The sequence below is a fragment of the Bos grunniens genome, chromosome 4 (assembly GCF_055505025.1).
Source record: "Bos grunniens cultivar Pamir isolate PY7600 chromosome 4, Bosgru_T2T1.0, whole genome shotgun sequence".
NCBI classification, from domain to species: Eukaryota; Metazoa; Chordata; class Mammalia; order Artiodactyla; family Bovidae; genus Bos; species Bos grunniens.
Window position 1 is genome coordinate 51,856,763 of NC_141168.1, and position 27,083 is coordinate 51,883,845.

The 27,083-nt window shown below is 37.3% G+C and overlaps 1 protein-coding gene across 7 annotated transcripts in view; it reads left to right on the top strand.

The window, feature by feature from the left end:
* TAX1BP1 (Tax1 binding protein 1) overlaps window positions 1-27,083 on the top strand; it is an 83,335-nt gene that overhangs the window by 53,150 nt on the left and 3,102 nt on the right. For 5 of the 7 annotated variants that reach the window (XM_086396387.1, XM_086396385.1, XM_086396389.1 and 2 more), the window contains 3 exons: window positions 4,913-4,984; window positions 17,879-18,062; window positions 18,404-18,552. In XM_086396387.1, coding sequence (XP_086252513.1) covers window positions 4,913-4,984; window positions 17,879-18,062; window positions 18,404-18,552 — 405 coding nt within the window. The remainder of the gene's footprint in view (window positions 1-4,912; window positions 4,985-17,878; window positions 18,063-18,403; window positions 18,553-27,083) is intronic. The other 2 variants (XM_086396390.1, XM_086396391.1) reach the window with 1 other exon arrangement.

Here is a 27,083-nt window from a genome sequence, read left to right on the forward strand (position 1 = left end):
CTATGTAGTTATGTTGAATATAGTTCATTAACTGTGAACTGAGAAAGTGGTTACCCATATGCATTGTGCTTGTGGCTTTCATTTTGTGTATTCATATGGACATGACTGAAGCAATTTAACACTAGCAACATGGCTATTAAAATTATATCTCTAAATCATGCTTAGATTTTAAGATGAAAAGTGATTATGTCATAATCCTTGTTCACTTAAAATGGTGTGTGAAATTATTCTAGAGCTTTGGTGTTTTTCTGGGAGTATAATAAGATATGATCAGTAATCTTAAAAATTTATGTAAAGGTTTGAAAATTTTTAACCAAAATATGTTACTTCTGATCATTAATAATTATGCAGGCAGATTCTTTACTGTCTGAGCCATTAGGGAAGCCCAAGCAATACAGTCTTAATTAAGAAGACTATTTTTGCTGAGGTAACATTAGGCAACAAACAAGACTGATTGGTAAATGATGTTTGTAAAAATGTTGGGAAAAAAATCAGTAGGCTGTCTAATTAATTAAGTAGAAAAATATTTTCCCTCTAAATAAAGTATAATCTTATATTTTAAGGCCTGTGCATGTGTGTATACTTTGCATTTTGTGGGTGTATGATTAAAGGCCTAGAAGTTCTACGTGATTTAAATTTGCTCTGTCATAGCTAATTGTACCTGTAATCTAATTTTTAAATACAGCACTCTTAAAGACCAAAAGTTACTTTGTTTGAGGTGGTACATTATAGGCTAAGGTAATTTTAATGGTGGTCAGTTTCTGTTTTTTAAATTTATTTATTTTTAATTGAAGGGTAATTGCTTTATACAGTATTGTGTTGGTTTCTGCTGTCCATCAGTATGAATCAGCCATAGGTATACTGCTGGTACTTTTTTATCTTCATCTGTTATCAGAATGAAAATTTGAAACTTCTTTCATAAGGTTGTTACTGTATTTGGGATCCCTGTGGGTATTGTTTTTATTGCCTGGCAACTTCCCTTATTGTGAAAAAGTGTGAATACTGAATTTATACAGAACAAAATATTTTTGCAGATTGACTGGGAAAATGATTTAATAAATATTTATCAAAACCTGTTATATATAAAGCACTGTGTTAGTTGTTATGTGTTTGGTCTTGTTCAGTTGATCAGTCATGTCTGACTCTTTGTGACTCCATGGACTGCAGCACGCCAGGCTTCCCTGTCCTTCACCATCTCCTGGAGTTTGCTCAAACTCATGTCCATTGAGTGATGCCATCCAACCATCTAATCCTCTGTTGTCCTCGTCTCCTGCCTTCAGTTTTTCCCAGCATCAGGGTCTTTTCAAATGAGTCAGCTCTTCGCATCACGTGGCCAAAGTATTGGAGTTTCAGCTTCAGCATCAGTCCTTCCAATGAATATTCAGGACTGATTTCCTTTAGGATTGACTGGTTTGATCTCCTGCAGTCCAAGGGACTCTGAAGAGTCTTCTCCAACACCACAGTTCAAAAGCATCAATTCTTCAGCATTCAGCTTTGTTTATGGTCCAACTCTCACATCCAAACATGACTACTGGAAAAACCATAGCTTTGACTATATGGATCTTTGTTGGCTAAGTAATGTCTCTGCTTTTTCATAGGCTATTTAGGTTTGTCATAGCTTTTCTTCCAAAGAGCAAGCGTCTTTTTAATTTAATGGCTGCAGTCACCACCTGCAGTGATTTTGGAGCCTAAGAAAATAGTCATTGTTTCCATTGTTTCCCCATCTATTTGCCATGAAGTAATGTGGCCAGATGCCATGATCTTAATGTTTTGAATGTTGAGTTTTAAGCCAGCTTTTTCACTCTTCTCTTTCACCTTCATCAAGAGGCTCTTTAGTTCCTCTTCACTTTCTGCCGATAGAGAGGTATCATCTGCCTATATGAGGTTACTGATATTTCTCCCGGCAATCTTGATTCCAGCTTGTGCTTCATCCAGCCTGGTATTTCGCATGATGTACTCTGCATTATGTGGGTGATCATATAAAAATGACACAATGCTATGCTTATAGAGTTTATAATCTGGTAGGAGTTGCTAGACGTGAAATAGTGATACAATTCTTTCACATTCATGACCTAGGTAATCACTTTTCAAACCCATGGGAAGCTAAATAATATTTTTATTTTATGAATAATAAATTAATGATAAAAATCAATGTTCAGATAAAACGCCATATTCATGGCTGTACAACTGGTAAAGGCGCTTGATTTTTTTTTGTTTAGTGCCCTGCCTATTATTTTGTGCTGTTTAGACACAAACATCCATGAGCCAGGGTAAAGTGTGATGAAGTTCTACATAAACTACAAGTCTAAGTATGTTAGGGCTGTTTCCAATGGAATATTTAGGAGTTAGACATTATGGAGAAACTAGGCCTGTGAATACACAGATGAACTGTACAAAAAAGGTTTTAATGGCCCAGGTAACCATGATGGTGTGGTCTTACCTAAAGCCAGACATCCTGGAGTGTGAAGTCAAGTGGGCCTTAGGAAGCATTACTATGGACAAAGCTAGTGGAGGTGATGGAATTCCAGCTGAGGTATTTCAAATCCTAAAAGATGATGTTGTTAAAGTGCTGCACTCATTATGCCACCAAATTTGGAAAACTCAACAGTGGCCACAGGACTGGAAAAGGTCAGCTTTCATTCCAGTCCCAAAGAAGGGCAATGCCAAAGAATGTTCAAACTACTGTGCAAATGTACTCATTTCACATGCTATCAAGGTAATGCTCAAAGTCCTTCAAAGTAGGCTTCAACAGTAAGTGAATGGAGAACTTCCAGATATGCAGGCTGGATTTAGAAAAGACAGAAGAACCAGAGATCAAATTGCCAAAATTCGTTGGATCATGGAGAAAGCAAGGAAATTCCAGAAAAATATCTGCTTCACTGACTACGCTAAAGCCTTTGTGTGGATCACAACAAACTGTGGGAAATTCTTGAAGAGATGGGAATACCAGACCATCTTATCTGACTGCTGAGAAACCTATATGCAAATCAAGAAGCAACAAAACCAGACATGAAACAACAGATTGGTTCAAAATTGTTAAGGAGTACTTCAAGGCTATACATTGCTACCCTGCTTATTTAACTTCTGTGCAGAGTACATCAAGGGAAATGCCAGACTGGGTGAAGCTCAAGCTGAAATCAAGATTTCCAAGAGAAATATCAGTAACCTCAGATATGCAGATGACACCTCCCTATTGACAGAAAGTGAGGAGGAACTAAAAGGCCTCTTAATGAAGGTTAAAAAGGAGAGTGAAAGCTGGCTTAAAACCCACCATTCAAAAAACTAGGGTCATGGCATCCGGTCCCATCACTTCATGGCAAACAGATGGGGAAACAGTGGAAACAGTAACAGATTTTATTTTCTTGGACTCCAAAATCATTGCAGACAGTGACTGAAGCTATGAAAATAAAAGATGCTTGCTCCTTGGAAGAAAAGCTATGACAAACTTAGACTATTAAAAAGCGGAAACATCATTTTGCTGACAAAGGTCCATCTAGTCAAAGCTATGGTTTTCCCAGTAGTCATGTAAGGATGTGAGAATTGGACCATAAAGAAAGCTGAGTGCTGAAGAATTGATGCTTTTGAACTGTGGTGTTGGAGAAGCCTCTTGAGAGTCCTTTGGACATCAAACAAATCAATCCTAAAGGGAATCAACCCTGAATATTCATTGGAAGGACTGATGCTGAAGCTTCAATACTTTGGTCACCTGATGCGAAGAACCAACTCATTTGAAAAGACCCTGATGCTGGGAAGGATTGAAGGCAGGAGGAGAAGGGGTGACAGAGGATCAGATGGTTGGATGGCATAACCGACTCAATGGACATGAGTTTGAGCAAACTCCAGGAGATGGTGAAGGATAGGGAAGCCTGGTGTACTGCAGTCCATGGGGTTGCAAAGAGTTGGACACAGTTGACTGAACAACAACAACAAAAACCTATCAAAGACCATACAGGAAGGGAGGATAATAAACAAATGGCAAAAGAAAGGAGCATCTTTCTAACAGATGGAAAAGAATTAATTCAGGTTTGGAGGTCAGAAGTAGAGAGCATAATCTGGGAGCTGTAACAGTCTTGAGTAATAGTAATAGGTCTTTAATATCTGTAATATCTGTGATGGAGCAGATCACTGTGAAAGATAGGTTGAATCCAGATTTTAACTGTTTGGAATGTGGGTGCTATTTGCTGTTAAATATTTTCTAGGAGAAAAAGAGACCCAACCAGAGTGGGTCTTAATGAAAATAATTTGCTAGCATGGAGAGGATTTACAGGTGGGAAGAATTTTTGAAGGTAAGAAAATTAGGTATAGATATGCTTAGAATGAGTTGATAAAGGACCACCTCTTTTGGGTACCTTCCCCAATCATCATCCATTGAATTTATCAAGGAAAGCTCTGAACCTTAGGAAAGAACGCATGTGGCACATAAGTTAATATTTGTGATTTAGTCATATGACCATGATAGTTGAAGGCATAGAAGAAAGCGAGTTTTCGGAAAATTCGGAGAGAAGAAACCAAAGAAGAAACTGCAGAATACTTGTAATTGTGAAGAAGTGTACTTTAAAAAAGAGCATTAGAGAATGACAGTGTTGGTACCATTTCATGAAAGCCAGGAGAGAAGTTTTAAGAGTGAGGCACATTCATAAAAAATGACAAGTAATTCAGGGACTTCCCTGACAGTCTAGTGGCTAGGACTCTGCATTACCACTGCAGGACGTGCAGGTTCAGTCCCTCATCAAGGATCCAGGTTCCTGCATACTGCAGAGTGGCAAAATAAGAATAATAAAATAATCTTGAAACACATCAGAAAAACAGTAGTGACAAGTTCAGAGATATCAAAGAATAAGATCCAGCTCTTGAAGGGTAAAGAGAGGGTAGATGATGAAAAATAATAATGATCATTTCTTTCTCTCCTCAGCTTCAGTTGGCAGAGAAAGAAAAAGAGATAAGTGGTCTAACTTCATATTGGGAAAACCTCTCCAGGGAGAAGGTACTGAATAATGTCCTTGAAAAATTTCATACGACACTGAATGTGATAATACAGCTTTTTGAAGGGACATAACAGTTTACAGTTATATGAGGGTAATTTTTTCTTTTTAAGTTAAACGAAGAAAAGACAAACAGTTAGAAAACGCTTTTTAGTTTTATAATATTTTAAAAATATTTTGATAGAAAAATGCTTAAGTGTCGAAACTTAGTTTGACTTCTGTTACATAGTTTGGATTTAACGAATTTTGGTTTTCTTTTGTAATAGGAAACATTTTAGGAGCTGTTTAATGATTTCTAGCATAACCTGACCTTCAGACAGTGCATACGTTTATAATATAAAATGTACTGTAATGCAACATTTCTCACAGTAGGGTCTAAAGGGTCATGTTATGAATGATAAAAGACACTCCTATCACTGAGAAAATTCCACAAGTTTTAGGAGGTCAGTGCCAGGAATTGGGGACAAGACCAAAAATATTTTTTATGTTACAGTATGCATTTATGTATGTATGTATGTAGTTATGTATGTACAATCTTTGCTCTGTGTCTTTGGGGTTGGTTTCTGGAGCCCCCTCTCAGGGTGCCAGAATCCAAGGATGCTGAAGTCTCTTATGTGAAATGGTGTAGTACCACTGGCCCTGAGTATCCATGCATTCTGCATTGGCTGATTCGGAGGGCCAATTGTATTTTAAGTTTATATTTGGGTATTTATATTCACCTGTGTGTTCATCTAATCTGATATTACTAGATATCGTTTTCCTAATTGGTACTCATCAATATGAGCTCCTTTTAGTAGTGTGATAAGAATTTTTTGCTGTTCACGTAGTACCAGATTTGGTCAGTGGGAACACTTTCAAACTGGTCCCTGGTATGCCCCAATATCAAAAGGATGGTGTTGGTTTTTTGAGCACTTAATTTTTTTCTAGCATTGCAAGATATTCTCATATGTTTATTTCACCACTCATCTTTGGAGTTGGCCATGTTTTATAAGAAAGAATCTGAAATTAACTTCTCCAAGGAGTTCTGGTTGCTTATTATTGGGAAATGCTGTTTAGAACACAGAATTCAGGCCCTGTGTATCTTCATTATTCCTGGTGCCCATTGCTTCTGGATCCTTTCAGTGCCAGAGCTGAGAAAGGTTTGTATTTTAGATATTGTGAATTCTAGTCCAACTCAACTAGTTCTTCCTCGCTTTTTTTTTTTTTAAGGCATTTTTAATAGAAGTTATTGCAGTAATTTCATCTAGCTACAGAGTGATTATCAGGATGAGGATGTTGGTTGTGTTGTTGTTCTTGTTTTGCCATGCCATCTGGCTTGCAGGATCTTAGTTTCCCAATCAGGGATCAAACCCAGGCCCTGGCAGTGGAATGGTAAAATCCTAACCACTAGATGGCCAGGGAAATCCTCATTGTCTTCCTTAATTCCTATTTATACACCTTGTCCTCAGTGAGAATCCTGTGCCCAACGGAGTCAGCACATTTAATCTATTTGGTAGTTCCAGCATCTCACATAAAACAGTTTCAAAACTGCTAGAGCTATATCCATTAAGACAAGGAAACCTATTAAGAGTAGAATTCAATTCAAGATTGCTTGCAATTCTTCCCTCCCCACCCCATCCCTGGGTTGTCAGTATATTGTGTTTGATTGTTATTCGCTTTAGTTCTCTCTCCCTCACCCTCTCATCCTCCTCCCTACCCTCAGTACATGGTAATATAAAATGACAGGTGGGTTAAAAAGATTTCTGCAAATGAACAATGGGTTGCGCTCTGTGTGCTTAGTTGCTCAGTCATGTCCAACTCTCTGCAGACCCTTAAACTGTAGCCCTCCAGGCTCCTCTGTCTATGTTTTCCAGGCAAGAATACTGGAGTTAGGTTTCATATTCCAGGGGATCTTCCCTACCTAGGGAGTGAACCCATGTCTCTTGTGTCTCCTACATTGGCAGGTGGATTCTTTACCACTAGTGCCACCTGGGAAGCCCTAAATGGTGGATTGAAGCTAATAAAACAATAGGGGCACAAATGAAGAGTAAGAAAACAATTTTTTATTTCGGGTATGAGTTTTGGTCAAGTGTATTTCAAAGTTAAAGCAATGATGACCTAATTAGATTTGACAGGAAGTTGACAAAATATGTTTTCAAATGCTGAAGACCACTTTGTGAAATATGAATTTACTTAAGTAATTTTTGGTAAGAAACCCAACTCCTAAGTGTATTTTGTGCTTGGAGTTACTAGCTAATGTTGGAGAGAAGCAGATAAGATACTTACATTTTACATATATGAAATATGTTTCATATATAAAAATATAACACAAAATTATATATTTACATATAGAATATATTTTATAGTTTTGTAGTTTCATATATGATAGTGAAAGTGCTGAATGGTTATAACCATCTGTACATTTTGCTGAGTAACAAATGGCTCAAATCACAGAAAATAATATATAGTGACTTATTAATTATGCTGCAGTTTAAATAATCTTGCAAGACTGCAATCAGCCGGTTAGATGGGGCTCTGTCACCTCAGTAAAGACCTACTTCTGAGCTCACTTGTTGCTGGGATTCGTTCCTTGGGGGTTGTTCGATAAGGGCCATACTTCGTTCTCTGCCATTTTCCAATCTTCCATGAGGTCACTCCTGTCCTCTCTCTCTTTTTTTATTCCTCTTCCCTCTGCTCTGTGTTTGACAGATTATTCAAACCACAGGCAGGTAACCTTTAAAAATGTAAAGTTGACACTTTCCTTGCTTGAAGACCCTTATGGGCCTCCCATGTACTTGTGCATTTAAGATAAATGACAAAATTCTTTTTTGTGCTGTGTGGCTTGCAGGATCTTAGTTCCCTGACCAGCGATTGAACCCACACCCTTGACAGTGAAACCATGGAGTCCTAACCACTGGACTACCAGGGAGTCCTTCCAAAATTCTTAGTATAGATTATAATCTTTTATATGACTAGGCTCTCTCTCTAGACCCATTTTAAGCCACAGTTTGTTTGATTCTCTATTGTAGAATTCCTCTCGGTAGTAGTTCTGAGTCTTAAGCTTGCATCAGAATCATCTGTATGATTTGTTAAAGCACAGCTTTCTGGGTTCTACAAATCAGAGTTTCTGATTTGTAGGTCAGGGATAGGGCTTGAGATTTGCATTTCTGACAAGTTGCTGCTGATGGTGCTGGTCTGGAGACTGCACTTTGAGAACTGTTATAGTCACTCAGGCCTTAAAACTCATGAGTTGCTTTCTTGTTTCAGGGCCCTTGTTCATGTACTTTGCCAAGAATATTCTTGCCTACAATTCTTTGGTAGTGAACTTTAAACTAGGGAAGTCCCGGAAGAATTTAAACATATATAAGAAGAGAATAATGTAATGAACTCTGTTGTATTTTTCACCCAGCAATCAACAGATATTACTTTATGGCCATCTTACCTGTTCAATCATTTCCCTTCTGTCTTAACCCAGTGGTATTTTTTTCAAGTATATCCCCAAATTTTTAAATATTTTCTTCTAAATATTTAAGTACTCCTACTACTCTTTGACTAATGCTTAAAGTCTCAGGTTAAATGACTCTTCTTCACAGAGGCCTTCTTCAACCTCTCATTCTCAATTAGGGATTTCTTTGGAGGGAATGATACTAAAGCTGAAACTCTAGTACTTTGACCACCTCATTCAAAGAGTTCACTCATTGGAAAAGACTCTGATGCTGGGAGGGATTGGGGGCAGGAGGAGAAGGGGACGACAGAGGATAAGATGGCTGGATGGCATCACTGACTCGATGGACGTGAGTCTGAGTGAACTCCGGGAGTTGGTGATGGACAGGGAGGCCTGGCATGCTGCGATTCATGGGGTCGCAAAGAGTCGGACACGACTGAGCGACTGATCTGATCTGATCTGATTAAACTTACACCTGGGAACTATACTTTTACTAATACTTATTTCTGTACGTATTTCTCTTAATTAAAACTCCCTTCACTTAATTATAAGATCCATGAAGACAGGAATTATGTCTGTTTTATTCACCATTGTATTTGTAGTCTCTACTCCAGTATTCTGGCCTGGAGAATTCCATGGACTGTATAGTCCATGGGGTCGCAAAGAGTTGGACATGACTGAGTGACTTTCACTCATAGTGTTTGATAATTTGAAGTTAAATATTTGTTGAATGACTAAACAAATTAATGTTAATGGGTCAAACATAATTTATAACATTTGCTTATAAAAACATTTGGTAAAAGAAATGTACTGGCATCAGCAGTTTTATTATCAGTTAATACCCTACCGTGTCAGGAATGCAATTAGAAGTAGGCCAGTTTGCTTTCTACTTCCTGTCTTCTTGAGTTACTCCTAATTTTTCTGCTGGTGACACTATAGTTTTATATTACTTTTAAAGAGTGCATTTATAAGAATTTTTGTTTGCTATTTCTGCAACTTGCTTAATGTTTGTCTTTTCCCAGTGTTTTTTTAGAACCCTTACTCCTCTATAAGGTTAGGATTAAATCCTTTTCCTTCAGCACTGAAACCTAAATCCAAACAGTGCCTGGGATAAACCAAATGATCATTAAGCATTAGTTGAGTGAGTAAATGAAAAAAAAAAGATGAATCATCATCTAACAGAATGTGTATTTTACTTATTTTGTTTCCTGTCCATCTTCCCTGCTCTAGAGACAGACTTCACATGAGCAGGAATTTTTGTATGTTTTGGTTGTACCTGAATCTCTAGTGCCTGAAGAGCAGTGCCTGCCACATATTAGATACTTAATAAATATTTATTGAACATTGTTGTTGTTCAGTCACCCAATTGTGTCAGACTTTGTGACCCCATGGACTGCAGCACACCAGACCTCTCTTTCCCTCACCATCTCCCAAAGTTTGCCCAAGTTCATGTCCATTGCATTAGCAATGCCATCCAGCCATCGCCATCTTCTTCTGCCCTCCATCTTTCCCAGCATCAGGGACTTTCCCAGTGAGTCAGCTGTTCATATCAGATGACCAAAATACTAGGGCTTCAACTTCAGCATTAGCCCTTCCAGTTAGTATTCAGGGTTGATTTCCCTTAAGATTGGTTTGATCTTCTTACTGTCCAGGGGCCTCTCCAGCACCATGGTTTGAAGGCATCAATTCTTTGGCGCTCTGCCTTCTTTACGGTCCAGCTCTCCCAACCATACGTTACCACTGGGAAGACCATGGCCTTGACTATGTGGACCTTGCTGGCAGAGTAATGTCTCTGGTTTTCAGCACACTATCTATGTTTGTCATAGCTTTCCTGCCAAGAAGCAAACGTCTTCTGACTTCACAGCTGCAGTCACCATCCACAGTGATTTGAGAGCACAAGAGGAAATCTGTCACTGCTTCCCCCTTTTCCCCATCTGTTTGCCATGAAGTAATGGGGCTGGATGCCATGATCTTGGAGACGGCAATGGCAACCTACTCCAGTACTCTTGCCTGGAAAATCCCATGGATGGAGGAGCCTGGTGGGCTTCAGTCTATAGGGTCATGAAGAGTTGGACATGACTGAGCAACTTCACTTTTCACTTTCATGCATTGGAGAAAGAAATGGCAACCCACTCCAGTGTTCTTGCCTGGAGAATCCCAGGGATGGCGGAGCCTGGTGGGCTGCTGTCTATGGGGTCACACAGAGTCGGACACGACTGAAGTGACTTAGCAGCAGCAGCAGCCATGATCTTAGTTTTTTTAATATTTGACTTTAAGCCGACTCTTTCACTCTTCTCCTTCACCTCATCAAGAGGCTCTTCAGTTTCTCTTCACTTTCTGCCACTAGAGTGGTATCATCTGTGTATCTGAGGTTATTGATGTTTCTCCTGCCTATCTTGATTCCACCTTGTAACTCATCCGGCTTGGCATTTCTCATGATGTTCTCAGTGTATGGATTAAACAAACAGGGTAACAGCAGACAGCCCTGTCGTACTCCTTTCTCAACCTTGAATGAGTCAGTTGTTCCATACAGGGTTCTAACTGTTGCTTCTTGACCTGCATACAGGTTTCTCAGGAGACAGGTAAGATGCTTTGGTATTCCCATGTCTTTAAGAGCTTTCCACGGTTTATTATGGTCTACACAGTCAAGGGCTTTGGCATAGTTGATGAAACAGAGGTAGATGTCTTTTTGGAATTCCATGGCTTTCTCTATGATCCAATGAATGTTAGCAATTTGATGTCTGGTTCCTCTTTCTCAATAACATAGTTATTGAACATACGTGTGAATAAAAATTCATTGTTTTTTAGAGTAGCTTGCTCTCTAGTATCATAAAAAATATATTTTAAAAGTAACTTTTAATAGTGTGAAGTAATTTCGTATATCTTAGTTAGGAACTCTACCAATTTAAATTTATTTAGAAGTTTAACGTATCTTAAAATATCTTCGGTCATTCCAAAAACCACTGCTTATTATTTACCATTTTCATACTGTTTCAGATATTCTGTATAACCCCCTTACTAGAAATTTGAAAAGGGAAAAGAAATAAAGCAGAAAGAACAGTGGCAAAGGATGATAAAAATGATGGTGGAAAGTATTTTATTGACTATTACCAGAGAAAAAATTAAAAATATCTTTAAAATAAAACTGTTTCAAAATGTTCTTTAATATCAGGTATCTGACTAGCAATTTTTCTGAATTTCATTTCATATTACCAGATGATCTGCTTCCTTTTTGAGACTGGAAGAGTAATATTTGTATTATAGATATAAATGATTAACGGAGAAGGCAATGGCACCCCACTCCAGTACTCTTGCCTGGAAAATCCCATGGACAGAGGAGCCTAGGCTTCAGTCCATGGGGTCGTGAAGAGTCAGACACAACTGAGCGACTTCACTTTCACGCATTGGAGAAGGAAATGGCAACCTACTCCAGTGTTCTTGCCTGGAGAATCTCAGGGATGGTGGAGCCTGGTGGGCTGCCGTCTGTGGGGTCGCACAGAGTCAGATGCGACTGAAGCGACTTAGCAGCAGCAGCAGCATAAATGATTAATGGAAGTTGTCTCAAGTAAATCTGTGATTTTTGTGGTGACAAAGGCTACAGTTTGTGCACAGCACAGTGCAACTGCTGCTGTGTTTTTTACCTGCATTCATAATTGAAGAAAATGATAAATTTAAGTTAGAAGTTAGTGAAAAGATGCAGTTTTTTTTCTAAGTTCATGCATATCCTGAATTCTAAACATAAATCCTTTGGAAGGGAGTGGGTGCATTGTGAATATAAATTTAAGACTCTTCTCTAAGTTAACAGTTCAGTCTTCTGATTTGCCAAACAGCCCAATCAGAACAATTTTGTCCGTGTTCCTATATTTTGTTTAGCCTGCCTCCATTTTCCCCCATGAGGAATCAAAGCTGCTTATTACTCCTTTTCTTACCCTCATATTATTTGCAGAGGATTTATTGCATCTTTGATCATAAAGGAGTGGAGTATGAGCCGAGAGTAAACTCTTTATTAGATTGAAATTCTCTATGATATTCCTTGACTGTATTAGTGCATGTATAAATCTTTTGATGAAACCCTGACTTCATTTAACTAGTTTATTGTTTGCTTATAGAAAAATAGTCCTTTAAATTGATTTGTACTTATATAGAAGTATTTTCTCATGTCTAACTCTTTTGTTGCTTTCATGCCTTTCCCCCCCTCTTTTCTTGAATCATCTTTGAAATATTTTTAAAATTTACTCTCTCCCTTTTTCTCTGTTCACATTGTCACTTTCACATCCTGAATCACTACAGCAGTGTGAATGGGGTTTTTGATTGGCAGGAGATGAGGGAACATCCATTGAGGGCCTGCTATGTTTTAAACAATCCCCTTATTTCTCAGTGGTCCTCTGAGGCCTGCAGAAGGTAAGTTCCTCAGGGTTATTTGTACTGGAGCTGACAAGCAAATTCTGGTCTGATTCCAGTCCACCATGTCATGCTGCCTCCCTAATTGTTTGTATTCGAGTGTGCTCGCTATAGTTTGCTAGATTAACCTTACTAAGAACTATTTCATGGTGGTGGTGTTGCTGTTCAGGATCTGATAGGCCCATTGTAGTGAGTGGTGTAGGTCTTAAACTGTATGACAGATCTGGCATATTGCCCTTGAGCTGTGTTTTTAGGTATATTTCTTCTACTTTTAAAATGAATCCTGTGTTCTAGGTAAGTCATTCACTTACCAGTCCTGCATTATGTTTTATTTCTTATGCCTTCTTTACTGTTTTCACGTGCTTCAGTTCAGTTCAGTCGCTCAGTCATGTCCAACTCTTTGCGACCCCATGAATCGCAGCATGCCAGGCCTCCCTGTCCATCACTGACTCCCGGAGTTCAGCCAGACTCACGTCCATCGAGTCAGTGATGCCATCCAGCCATTTCATCCTCTGTCGTCCCCTTCTCCTCCTGCCCCCAATCCCTCCCAGCATCAGAGTCTTTTCCAATGAGTCAACTCTTCGCGTGAGGTGGCCAAAGTATTGGAGTTTCAGCTTCAGCATCATTCCTTCCAAAGAAATCCCAGGGCTGATCTCCTTTAGAATGGACTGGTTGGATCTCCTTGCAGTCCAAAGAACTCTCAAGAGTCTTCTCCAACACCACAGTTCAAAAGCATCAATTCTTTGGCACTCAGCCGTCTTCACAGTCCAACTCTCACATCCATACATGACCACAGGAAAAACCATAGCCTTGACTAGACGAACCTTTGTTGGCAAAGTAATGTCTCTGCTTTTCAATATGCTATGAAAAGCATATCTAGGTTGGTAATAACTTTCCTTCCAAGGAGTAAGTGTCTTTTAATTTCATGGCTGCAGTCACCATCCGCAGTGATTTTGGAGCCCAGAAAAATAGTCTGACACTGTTTCCACTGTTTCCCCATCTATTTGCCATGAAGTGATGGGACCAGATGCCATAATCTTCGTTTTCTGAATGTTGAGCTTTAAGCCAACTTTTCACTCTCCACTTTCACTTTCATCAGGAGGCTTTCTTTCATCAGGAGGCTTTCACGTGCTTAGGAAGAACTTTTAATTTCCATTTCTCTTCTCAAGCCTAAACTGACTTGCATTTTTCATGTTTACCAATTTTGCTCTCAGGGCTACCCTAGTAGCTTAGATGGTCAAGCATCTGCCTGTAATGCAGAAGACCTGGGTTCGATCCCTGCTCCAGGAAGATCTCCGGGAGCAGGAAATGGCAGTCCACTCCAGTATTCTTGCCTGGAGAATTTGGAGGAACTTGGTGGGCTATAGTCCACGGGGCTCACAAAGAGTTGGACATGACTGAGCAACTAACACACAAACTAGTTTTGCTGTCAATGACTTACTTCATTTTAAGGCCACTTACCCTATTTTAAGGTCACTTTATAGGTAAAAATTTAACAGAGTCTCATCTCAAGTACTCCCAAGGGTTGACAGTCAGCAAAACCAGCTAAATATTACTTTACAGATGAAAAATTTTATCCTCACATCCTTTGTTAATATTTTCGGTTGATTTTATTTTTTTAAACCACTCTATTGAGGTGCAACTGACATATGATAAAATTCACCCATTTTAAGTGCAATGCAATGAATTTTGGCAAATATATAGTTCTGTAACTATCATTACATTCAAACTATAGAATGTTTTATTGCTGCACATATATGTGCTCATATGTACTCAGTTCCTCCAACTACCCCCAGTCCCAGGCAACCACTGATCTGCTTTCTTTTACTTTACACTTTTACTTTTTCTAGCATTTCATAAAAATATGATCATACAGAATTTATTCACTCATTGATTATGGACATTAATCCTTTTACTAGCTGATAGACGTTCAAATTATTTCTCATGTTTTGGTTATGATCTAAGACTGCTATGAACATTCTCCTACAAGTTTTTCTGTGGATATGGTTTTCGTTTTTCCTTTTTTGAGTATATACTTAGGAAGGGAATTGCTGGCTTGTGTGGTATGTGTATGTTTTTAAGAAACAAGTTTGTTTTCCAAAGAGGCTGTACCACTTTGCATTCCCACTGCAGTGTATGAGCATTCCAGTTACTAGCCCTTGGTATTGTCAGTTTTTAATTATAGTCATCCTATTGGCTATGTAGGGTTGCCTTGTTACAGTTATAGTTGAATTTCCTGTACTAGGGTTTTCTTAAATTATTATTAAATTTCTTAATGTTAACCTTAAAATTTTTCTTTAAATTGAAGTATAGTTGATGTACATTATTGTGTTTTTGGTGTACAGCATAGCGATTCAGTATTTTTGCAGATTATATTCCATTATAGGTTATTACAAGATAATGGATGCCCCTATGCCCCACAGTAAATCCTTGTTGTTTATTTTATATATAATAACTTGCATCTGTAATCTTGTACCCCTAATTTGTCCTTTTCCTTTGGTAACCACAAGTTTTCTATATCTGTGAGTTTGTTTCTTTTTTGTATGTACAGTTGTGCATATTTTTTAGATTCATGTGTATATAAGTGATACCATATAGTATTTATCTTTGACTTATTTCATCAGGTGCCTGCATATACACATACACAGCATCTTAATCCAGTTATCTGTTGATGAGCCTTAGGTTATTTTCATGCATATCTTGGCTATTTTAAATAGTGCTGCTATAAATATTGGGGTGTATATATCTTTTAAGATAATTTTTTTTTTTTTTTCCTGAATAATCCTTGATGACTAACTGGTGATGCTCAGTATCTTTTCCTGTACCCTCAGGCCATTCATATATATTCTTTTGTGAAATGTCTGTTCATATCTTTTACCTAATTTTTTAAATTGGGTTATCTTTTTTGGTTTTTGGTTTGGAGTTTTAAAAAATATATTCCAAATCCAATTTCTTTTGTTAGATATTTTGGAAATACTTTATCCCAATTTGTGGCTCATCTTTTCATTTTTAAAAGAAACTAGCTTTTGAAGAGCAGAAGCTGCTAATTCTGAAGTAGTACAGTTCAGCAATATTTTTCTTAATGGTTCAGGCTATATTTGTCCTATATGGAATTTTTGCCTAACCCAGAGTTACAAAGATTTTTCTCCTATTTTTTCATCTAGTATATTTATATTTTCAGCTCTTAGATTTATGATTTATTTAAAATTCTGTGTATGGAATGACAGTCAAAATTTTTTTATTTATATGCAGATAGCCAGGTTTTTTTTTTTTTTTTAGCATCAGATGTCTAAAAGAATGTGTTTTCCTCCACTGAATTGTATCTTCATCTTTGAAAATTAATTGGCAATGAGTATGGATATATTTTTGGGATCTCTTCTGTTTTATTTATATTAGGGTCAACATACTAAAGTCTACATCTGAATTTGGCTTGTGGTCTGTTTTTGTAAATGAAGTTTTATTAAAGCACATGGCCATGTCCATTCACTTCTAGGTAATTGTCTGTGACAACAGCAGAGATAGATTTGTGTAGCTGTGACAGACTGTGTTCTATGAAGCTGAAATATCTACCATTAGACTCTTTATGGAAAAAGTTTGCCTATGCCTGATCTATTATTTATACTTATGCCCAAATTACTCAGTTGATTACTATAGCTTTTATAATAAGTTTTGAAATCAGATTGTGTAAGTTTTGAGTTTCTGCTTTTTAAAAATGAGCTCTTCAGCACTTCTGTGTTTCCATGTACATTTTAGAATCAAGTTTGTCAATTTATACAAAAACCTGCTGGAATTTTGAATCTGTGAATCAATCTGAGGGGAAATTAATAGTATAAAAATAGGTTTTTCAGCCCATGAATGTGATATATTTCTCCATTTGTTGAGCCTCTCTTCTGTATCTCTCAGTAATGTTTGTGGTCTTTAGTTTATAGACCTTGTACATCTTTTGCTAAATTTATTCCTAAGTATTTAATTTTTATCTATTAGTGGTTTTTAAAATAAAAAGAATTTTTAAAATTTCATTTTTCAGTTGTGTGTTGCTGACAATACAGTTGGTTTTTTTTTTTTTTTTTATGTTGACCTTATATACTGCAGCCTTGCTAAATTAACTCATTCTCCTAGTTCTGGTAGATTCCTTAGGATTTTCCCACTTCTATGATCATGTCATCTGTTAATAAAGATGGTTTTACTTCTTCCTTTCCAATCTGTCTGCCTTAATCTTAACACTGTTTAGTACCTCCAGTATAATGTTTCATAGAAATGGTTAGCAGACCTTCTTACCTTAATATTTGATCTTAGATAGAATCACTTAGTTTTTTACCATTAAGATTCACTGTTGGTTTTTGTTAACTTCACTTTATTTTTTTTAAACCATAAGTGCATGTTGGATTTTGTAAAATGTTTCTTTGTAAATTTATTGAAATGATCAGTTTTTCCTTTAGTCTGTGAACATGGTGAATTGCATTGATTTTTGTATGTTAAACTAATTTTGCTTTCTTGTGATAAAATCCACTTGGTCATGATATATTATTTTTTAATATTAAATTTGATTTCTTAAGTTGAGGATTTTTACATTAGTATTGATGAAGGTCTGCAGTTGCAGTCTGCAGTTTTTCTGTAATGTCAATGGTTTGGATATCAGGATAATACTGGCCTTATAAAAGTAAGCTGAGAAAGTGTTTTGGTAAGAGTTTTTTAATCCTATATTAATATAGGATTAATATATTTTTTAAAATGTTTGATAGAATTTACTAGGGAAGTAGTCTGGGTTGATTTTGCTTTATGATTTTTACTAATAGCTAAATTATAAGAGATTTCATAATTTCCCCTCAGCTCAATTAAAAGCGTACTTTAATTGGCACAATTTGAAAATATATATTGGACTTTGCCTTGCTTTCTAGTTCTGTTAAATGTGGAAGGGACATGTATGAGAAGTTGAGAACCAGCATTTCCAACTGTATCCTTTAAATATAATAGGGAAATCATTGTAATATTTTGGCTAAATGTTTAAGCTTTTCTTGTTATAAAATACTCAGTTGCTTTGCTTTTTCACCTTCTTTTTTGTTAATTTTAGGAACATAAAAGAAGTGTAGAAAATCAAGCAGAAAGGAAATTGGAAGGTCAGAATTCCCAAAGTCCTCATCAGATCTCACAGTGTCTCAAAACAAGCTCAGAGAAAAGTGGTCATGTTCCTGCAGTGTCAAATACACAACCAGTTCTGCAGTATGGTAATCCTTATGCAACACCAGAAACAAGAGGTTATTAAAACTTTTTTTGTTGACATTAGCCAAATACGGAGGTGTTTTTTTTTGTTTGTATCTTTGTGGGATTAGAGAACTGTTCTGTTGGTATAATCAACTCTAATAGAAATCTTGTTTTATAACAAGCAGTTTTAACTGGCTTCATCTAGAAGCGATACACCATGAATGAGGAGTCTATTTGCTTATTACACATAGTTTAAAGGTCATTTGGGTTAAAAAGAAAAACATTTTTTGGATACACTAAAATGGTTCTTTATATTCTTTTCATCCTTGCAATAGACAGGGATTCTAATTCTAGGACCAGTTTTTACCCTACCTTTCCAAAATTTTTATTTCAGATGGAGCAGATGGTGCTTTTTACCCAGATGAAATCCAAAGGCCACCTGTGAGAGTACCCTCTTGGGGACTGGAGGATAATGTTGTCTGCAGCCAGCCCGCTCGAAACCTAAGCCGCCCTGATGGTTTAGAAGACCCTGAGGATAGTAAAGTAAATTGAATTTCCATTTTCTGAGCTCGTCTCTTATTTTTGTCCGGTGCAGAGAGTTACGTGTGTGTGGGAAGAGAGAATATGTGTGCTTGTGTGTATACATGCTTGCTTGCTTCATCTTTTTGAATAAGTTTCAGAAGGATATTTTAGGATTTATTTGGAGAATGATCTCAGAATATTGTAGTTATAAGATAGTTTAATCTTTTTCTAAAAATGATGTTCATTATAAATCTTCATTCTCCCAAGAATCATTTTTTATAATTTTATTTTTGTGCTGGGTCTTCGTTGATGTGAAGGCTTTTCTCAAAAAGTGGCACGTAGGTGCTGCTCTCTTGTTGTGGTGCCCAGGCTTCTCATTGTGGGGGCTTCTATTGTTGTAGAGAACGGGCTCCAGGGTACGTGGGCTTCAGTAGCTGCAGCACTTGGGCTCAGTACTCGTGCTTTGTGGGATCTAGAGTACAGGCTCAATAGTTGTGATGCGTGGGTGTAGTTTGTTCTGCAGCATGTGGGATCTTCCTGGATCAGGGATCAAACCTGTGTCTCTTTCATTGGCCGGTGGGTTTTATACCACTGAGCTACCAGGGAAGCCCCCAACATAATTTCATCTTAAAATTTTTTTTAAAAGTTGAGCTGCAGTTGACCTGTAACATACTAGTTTGAGGTGTGCAACATAATGGTATTTGTGTATACTACAAAATAACATAAGTCTAGTTAACGTCCATCATCTACAGTTATAATTTTTTTCTTTGTGATGAGAAGATTTAAGGTCTGCTCTCTTAGCAACTTTCAAATATATAATACATTATTAACTGTAGTCATAGATGGTTTAATCTTAATTATCAGAGTAATTTATATTCTTTTGATTATAGATGTTCTAGATTGGAAGAAGCAAAGTGTTAATGACAATATTATCCTCTGGTGTGCATCTTTTCAGTTTTGCATGTAACTAATATATCCCATTTTAAATTAGAAGGTGAACTCTTTGTTATCTTTAGCTTAGAAAGAGGAAGAAGTGTGTGTATCATAGTTTTTTAGAGAAACACTCTTGTAGACATTATTTGTATTTAATCTCGGCAGCACAATACTGATGGACTGATGGTAATTGAATCAGTTTATGTAGCATGACATTCTTTTTTTCATTTAGGAGATTTCTTTACCATTTAATAGATAGACCTTTTTTTTTTATAGCAGCTCTTGTTGGATTTTCTGTGCATTAAGAATTTAAAAGAAATGCTTCATCGTGCTCTTTGCAAGTACAGTGGTATCATGACCTGTTTCTCATTTAATCTAGTTTGCTGCATTTAATTGCTATTAACCTTTGCAGAAACTGATCAGTGTTCAGACAGGCATGATTTTAGCCCTAGAGCTCAATACCCATAATGGAGAAAAATGTATTTCTCTCTCCTGCCTTTTGGCCTCCTGTGTCCATTACTGGGAATAATTAGGAAAACTGTCAGAACTTTTGTAGCCTATTTGAAGTCTAGAGTATTATCTTACTGCTTTTTCACACCTTCACTTCACATTTTGCATATTTAATCTGATCATTCTTGGCACAGATGTTACATGTGACAAGCCCTTCTCTACTGTAGTCATCTGCTTCAGTTTAATTAGCAGAATGTTCTTTCTGATCTGTGTGCTTTGCCCTCCTGCAAACCCATGAGAAACAGTGTTAGAATCTTGTGCTCGTTTGCTGACATGCTTAAATTTGATAATGAGATAGAAGGGCTCTTAATAGGCATATTTTGGTAATTGTATTTAGCTATCAGAAAATTTTTCACATTAGACAAACTAATTTTCATTATATTCAGACCTGTTTTTTTTTAAATTCTTGTCATTACAACAACAAAAATCACTTGCACATGAAATATTTTAGTCGTTTTAGTTAGAATAAAGAAAGCAGATTTGAGTTGACCTGTTCCTTTTCTCTGGTTCTTTGCCCTTGGAAGTATTTAACAGCCATGGGACCTAGCACCTTTGAGTTGGGGCTGAAGCAGCTACACTTACAGGCCCCTATAGTTATATTGCACCATATCCCCCATACTGCCATAATTCCCTCCCTTCTGCACCAAAAACATTTGTTTCTATCAGATCAAAAAGCCTTTTATGACTCACTCCCCTTTACCTAATAGTTGTAATAGCAGTAACTGTAACACTGTAATTATGATGATGGTGATAGCTACAGATGTTTCTGTAGTTTTGACAGCTAATGTTTTAATATTTTAACTCTCCATAGCTGTCCTATGAGGTAGGAACTGTTACTATTTCTATTTGAAAATGGAGGAAACAGAGATACTAACTGGCTTGCTTCAGCTCATACAGCTGATAAGTGTACTACAGCCTCGTTAGTTGGACTGTGGAAGCTGTGGTTTTACCACCTATCAATCTATCTAAATCAGAGGTTCCCAAACTTTCTCAGTTCATGGGCACCTTCAGCATCTCATTAAATTTTTTTTTCATAGAACCTCATAGGCCAAAAGAACTACTAATGATTTCCTAACAAATGTGTAGTAATTAACCATTAAAAAAAATACACATGAAAGAAAGTCATATTTTTCTTAAATAACCTGTTCCAAATGGGATATATATGGCTGTTGACCACCTGATGACTTCTCAAACCTTGAAATCAAATTGAAGCCATTTTCATTTTCTATTTCAAAGTGGTTTTCACCAGGCACCTGCTTTATATCTTAGCAACTGCCAAAATCTTAAGGATAAGATGTCATCGAAAGGAACACAGCACTGTCTAATGTTGAAACTGTGAGCTGTCTTAAACTAGTTGTTTACATGGTATCTGACAATTAAAAAATTAAAAATAATCCATAGTACCTCTGTGAATTTGCTTTGGTGCTCTAGCCTTCTGCACACTTCTTGGAATCATGGTAAAAACCCTTAATACCCAAAATTATTGGATCAACACCATTGTCATCTCCTGGGAACTTGTTAGAAATGAGGAATCTTTACCTCCACTCCAGATCTGCAGAGAATCAGACAAAATCTTTTAGTGATCATATGCTTAATAAAGTTTGAGTACACTAGGATGTTTAGACCAAAGTCCATCAAGCAAGGCTGAATTACTTTCTTTAACATACATCTCACTTTCCAGTTGTTTTCATGTCTTTGTAGAATGTGTTTCCCTTCCACCCGTACTAGCTTTACCTCCTTCTCCTCTATCTCTGAAAGACTGAGGCTCACACATTCTATTAACGTGTCCTTTGTTGGCAGCTTTCTACATGAATCCTTCACTGTGAATCTAGTATGCAGTTTTGTTGGCAGCTACCATGAATCCTTCACTGTGAATCCCCCAACTGAAGAGAGATAATTTTGATATAGACATTTTTTTTCTGATGAGCTTTTTAGTTTTTGTTCTCAGAAGGATCTGTGATTTTCAGAGGAGCTATGTGGAATGGTGCATCACCGTGACTTTGATTTCCTTTTACCTGATGGCTGATAATGTTGAGCATCTTTAACATGCTTGTTGGCTGTTTGTATATTTTCTTTGGGAAAATACCTATGTCTCTTGGCCATTTTAAAATAGAACTATTTGTCCCTTGCCAGATAGATGACTTAAAAGATCTTTCCTCCCATCTGTGGGTTGTGTTTTCATTCTTTTTGGTGGTATCTTTTGCAGCACAAAGTTTTACATTTTGATGAAGTCAGACTTATCTATCCTTTTTCTTTTGTGTGTGTGTGTGTGTGTGTGTGTGTGTGTTTCATTTTTCTATTTTACCTATCCTTTTTCTTTGCTTGCACTTTTGGTGCCACATCTCAGAAACCATTGATTTATCTAAGGTAGCTCTAGCTTTTAATTTAGGTCTTTGGTCCATTTTGAGTTAATTTTTGGATATGGAAAAGAGTAACATTTTTGCGGGCATTCTTGTCCATTATGGTTTATTACAGTATATTGAATATCCCTGTAGTATACAATAGCACTTTGTTGTTTATCCATTCTATACGTAATAGTTTGCATCTGTTAGTCCCAAACTCCCAATCCAGCTCCCCTCTCCCTCCTATGGCAACAAGTCTGTTCTCTGTGAGTCTGTTTCTGTTCCATAGATGAGTTTTATTTGTGTCATATTTTAGTATTTGTCTCTTTCTGACTTCACTTAGTATGATAATATCTACGTCCATCCGTGTAGATGCAAATGGCCACTCTTTTTATGACTGGAAATTGCAACCCACTCCAGTATTCTTGTCTGAAAAATTCCATGGATAGAGGAACCTACGGTTGCAGAGAGTCAAACTTGACTGAGCAACTGAGCACTACTACATATTGTATTGTGTGTGTGTGTAGATATATAGTATGTATATATACAGTAGAATATTATATATATTTATAATATATATTATATATTCTCTTGTGTGTGTATATATACATCACCTTTATCTGTTCATCTGTCAGTGGACATTTAGGTTGTTTCCATGTCTTGTCTATTGTAAACAGTGCTGCTGTGACTATAGGGGTGCATGTATCTGAGAAAAGTGACAATTGAAAAGTAATAGAGATCTTATAAAATTATTTTCCTTTTTAAAAATATCTTTATAGTTATAAATTCAGTTGATATTCCTTCACTGACATATTACAGGAAATGGATGTTTGTTGTTGTTCAGTTGCTAAGTTGTGTTCAACTCTGTGACTCCATGAACTGCAGCACACCAGGCTTCCCTGTCCTTCACTGTCTCCCGGAGTTTGCTCAAACTCAGGGAAGTTTGGAGGAGTTTGAATAGTAACATCTCATGAAAAGAGGATGTTGACCAGTATTAATAATACAGAGTTATGAGGGATAAAGATAAACATTTATTTAAAACTTTATGTAATAGTTACCCAGAGTTATTGGTACTCTGTTCTTATGTGTTGGTTTTGGCCTTAGCAGATGTTTCTTAAAGGATGGTTTTGAGCTAAAGTAATAATTATCAACTTAGTAAAAGTTCTGTTAGGTGGTAGATCTTTGTTACTAGTTCCTGAACGGCTCAGTGGTAAAGAATCTGCCTGCCACTGTAGGAGATACGGGTTTGATCCCTGGGTCAGGAAGGTCCCCTGGAGAAAGAAATGGCAATCCATTCTAGTATTCTTGCCAGGGAAATTCCATGAACAGAGGAGCCTTGTGGGCTATAGTCCATGGTGGGGGGGTGGGGGGTGGCGGTTGTTGCAAAGAGTTGGACATGACTAAGCACCTAAACAAACAAACAATGATATCTAAATTATTTCAATTAATAATTCCTGGCAAAGGTTGAGAAATGCTGACTATCTGAATCCTAATGATTCAAATGGTGTAACTAGGTGCATATTGATGGTTTGATCACAATTGCAGTTTTTATTGTGGTTGAATACATATAATGTAAAATTTGCCATCTTAACTTGGCAAAACTTAACTATGTATTATTTTGTAACACATGGTTCTATAGCAGTAAGTACAGATGACCCTTAAACAACGTGGAGGTTAGGGGTGCCAGCCCTCTGTGCAGTTAAAAATCTGAGTATAACTTATCAGTCCCCTGTATCTGCACTTTCTCCTATATCCATGGCTCCACATTCGAGGATCCAGCCAACTGCAGATCATGTAGTACTGCAGTATTTACTACTGAAAAAGTCCCACATATAGGTGGATCTGTGCAGTTCAAATCCTTATCGTTTGGTGGTCAACTGTATATTCATATTGTTGTGCAACCAATCTTAAGAACTCTCTTCATCTTGACAAAACAGAAACTCTATTAAATGGCAATTCCTTTCTTCCCTCCGCTTCAGCCTGTCAGCTGTCAAATTTGATTATTCTAGTACCTAGGGCTTCCCTGGTAGCTCAGCTGGTAAAGAATTCACCTACAATGCAGGAGATCCTGGTTGGATTCCTGAGTCAGGAAGATTCCCTGGAGAAGGGATAGGTTACCCACTCCAGTATTCTTGGGTTTCCCAGGTTTCTCAGACGGTAAAGAATCTGCCTGCAATGTGGGAGATCTGTGTTTGATCCCTCCGTTGGGAAGATCCCCTGGAGGGTGTGGCAACCACTCCTGGAGAGTCCCCATGGACAGAGGTGCCTGGTGGCTACAGTCCTTGGGGTTGCAAAGAGTCGGACATGACAGATCGACTAAGCACAGCACAGCAGCAGATACCTCATATAAGGAGAATCATATATAGTGTTTATCTTTTTGTGGTGGGATTATTTCACTTAACATATGTCTTCAAGATTCATTTATGTTATAACGTGTTAGAATTTCCTTCCTTTTTAAGGCTAAATAATGTATGTGTACACCATACATTGTATGTATATGCCACATTTTGTTAATCCACACATCCATTGGTAGACATTTGAATTGTTTACACCGTTAGGCTATTGTGAATAATGTGGATATGACCATAAGTGTACCAATACATCTATTTGAGTTCCTGTTTTCAGTTCTTTTGGACATAAACCCAGAAATGGAATTGTTGTATCATATAGTAATTGTATTTTTATGATCATGATTGTGTTTTGAATTTAGTATGATTTTAATGTATCTTATTGTCTAAGAGATTAGTTAAACTCGTGATATGCTTTGATAAGGCAATGGCACCCCACTCCAGTACTCTTGGCTGGAAAATCCCATGGATGGAGGAGCCTGATGGGCCACAGTCCATGAGGTTGCTAAGAGTTGGACACAACTGAGCGACTTCACTTTTACGCGTTGGAGAAGGAAATGGCAACCCACTCCAGCGTTCTTGCCTGGAGAATCCCAGGGACAGGGTAGCCTGGTGGGCTGCTGTCTATGGGATCGCAGAGTTGGACATGACTGAAGCGACTTAGCGGCAGCAGCAGCATGCTTTGATAAAAAACAATATTTTTATACACTAGATTTTGAATTGAGCATCCTGTAAGAAGTTTTGGGTTTCAAGTAGGGCTTCAGTTTACTGTAATATATTTCCTTTGCTTAAAAACCAGTTTGCAGTAGAAAGAGCATTATGCTGATGGGTCTAAAGGTATATGAACAAGTAGGTGGCTTAGACCTTTGTAGATTAAAATTCTATTGAAAATATTTTAAGGAAAATTTAATTATTTGCAATTGTTCATAAATACATTTCAGTGTGGTATTAAGCAGTTTTGTGAAAATACCTAGGTACTTATATTTTAAAACCTGCTATTCAGAATCCTTTTGAGTTGACAACTTTCAGTGCTAAAACTTGATTATTTTAAGTGAAAGCTTTCTAAACTAGAATACTAATAAATTTGAAGTTTATTAATTAAAAAATCAGTATTGAATGATGTCCTCACATTCTTTTAATGTATATAGTAAAGCTGTATGATGCAGTGTTGAAATCCTGTTGGATGTTTTTGGTTCTTGCCTGCCTTTCTCTTTTTTACCAGTAGCCTTTTTTTGTTGCTGGCAGTGAGCCTGTTAATAGCCTCATTTCCCTAATTTGTTGTATATAAGCTAGTATGGTTTGGAAATACCCAAGCTCAATGAATAAAATGGAGTAACTGTATTTGTGAGTGAAAACTTGGTCCTTTTGCATGACAAGACTGCCAGGGACTATATTATATCAATGGACTCCTCAGATTTTATTACATACTTAACCTATTCTCTAAGTAGGTGGTTTCTTATTTCATGAACGTCTCATTGTTCTATCTAGAATTCTTCTCTAGTCCCTCTACTCTTTTATTCTGGTAGAAAATATAATAGAGTTATCCTTACCAAATTGTATATGGCTTAGAAAATATAAATTGCTTTTTAATCCCCTTGTCCACATTTTATCAGTTGGGTTAACAGGTCTGAAAGGTTGGTCTGAATCTAGCACCTTTGCTTCAGACTCTACTGTTAGCTGATTCATGGAGGCAATAAATTGGTATAAGCTGTTCAGTTCAGTCGCTCAGTCGTGTCCAACTCTTTGCGACCCCACGAACTGCAGCACGCCAGGCCTCCCTGTCCAACACCAACTCCCGGAGTTCACTCAAACTCACGTACATCGAGTCGGTGATACCATCAAGCCATCTCATCCTCTGTCGTCCCCTTTTCCTCCCACCCCCAATCCCTCCCAGCATCAGAGTCTTTTCCAATGAGTCAGCTCTTCGCGTGAGGTGGCCAAAGTACTGGAGTTTCAGCTTTATTGAGCATTAGTCCTTCCAAAGAACACCCAGGACTGATCTCCTTTAGAATGGACTGGTTGGATCTCCTTGCAGTCCAAGGGACTCTCAAGAGTCTCCTCCAACACCACAGTTCAAAAAGCGTCAATTCTTCGGCGCTCAGCTTTCTTCACAGTCCAACTCTCACATCCATACATGACTACTGGAAAAACCATAGCCTTGACTAGATGGACCTTTGCTGGCAAAGTAATGTCTCTGCTTTTGAATATGCTATCTAGGTTGGTCGTAAAATTTCCTTCCAAGGAGTAAGCATCTTTTAATTTCATGCCTGCAGTCACCATATGCAGTGATTTTGGAGCCCAGAAAAATAGCTATTACTAGGGGAAAAAAAAAAAGTAGTTATGAGATTTTTGGCTCCATTAATATATTTGGCACCAGAAGGTTGTATTTTATTATAAATATCTCTTGAATAATTTCTAA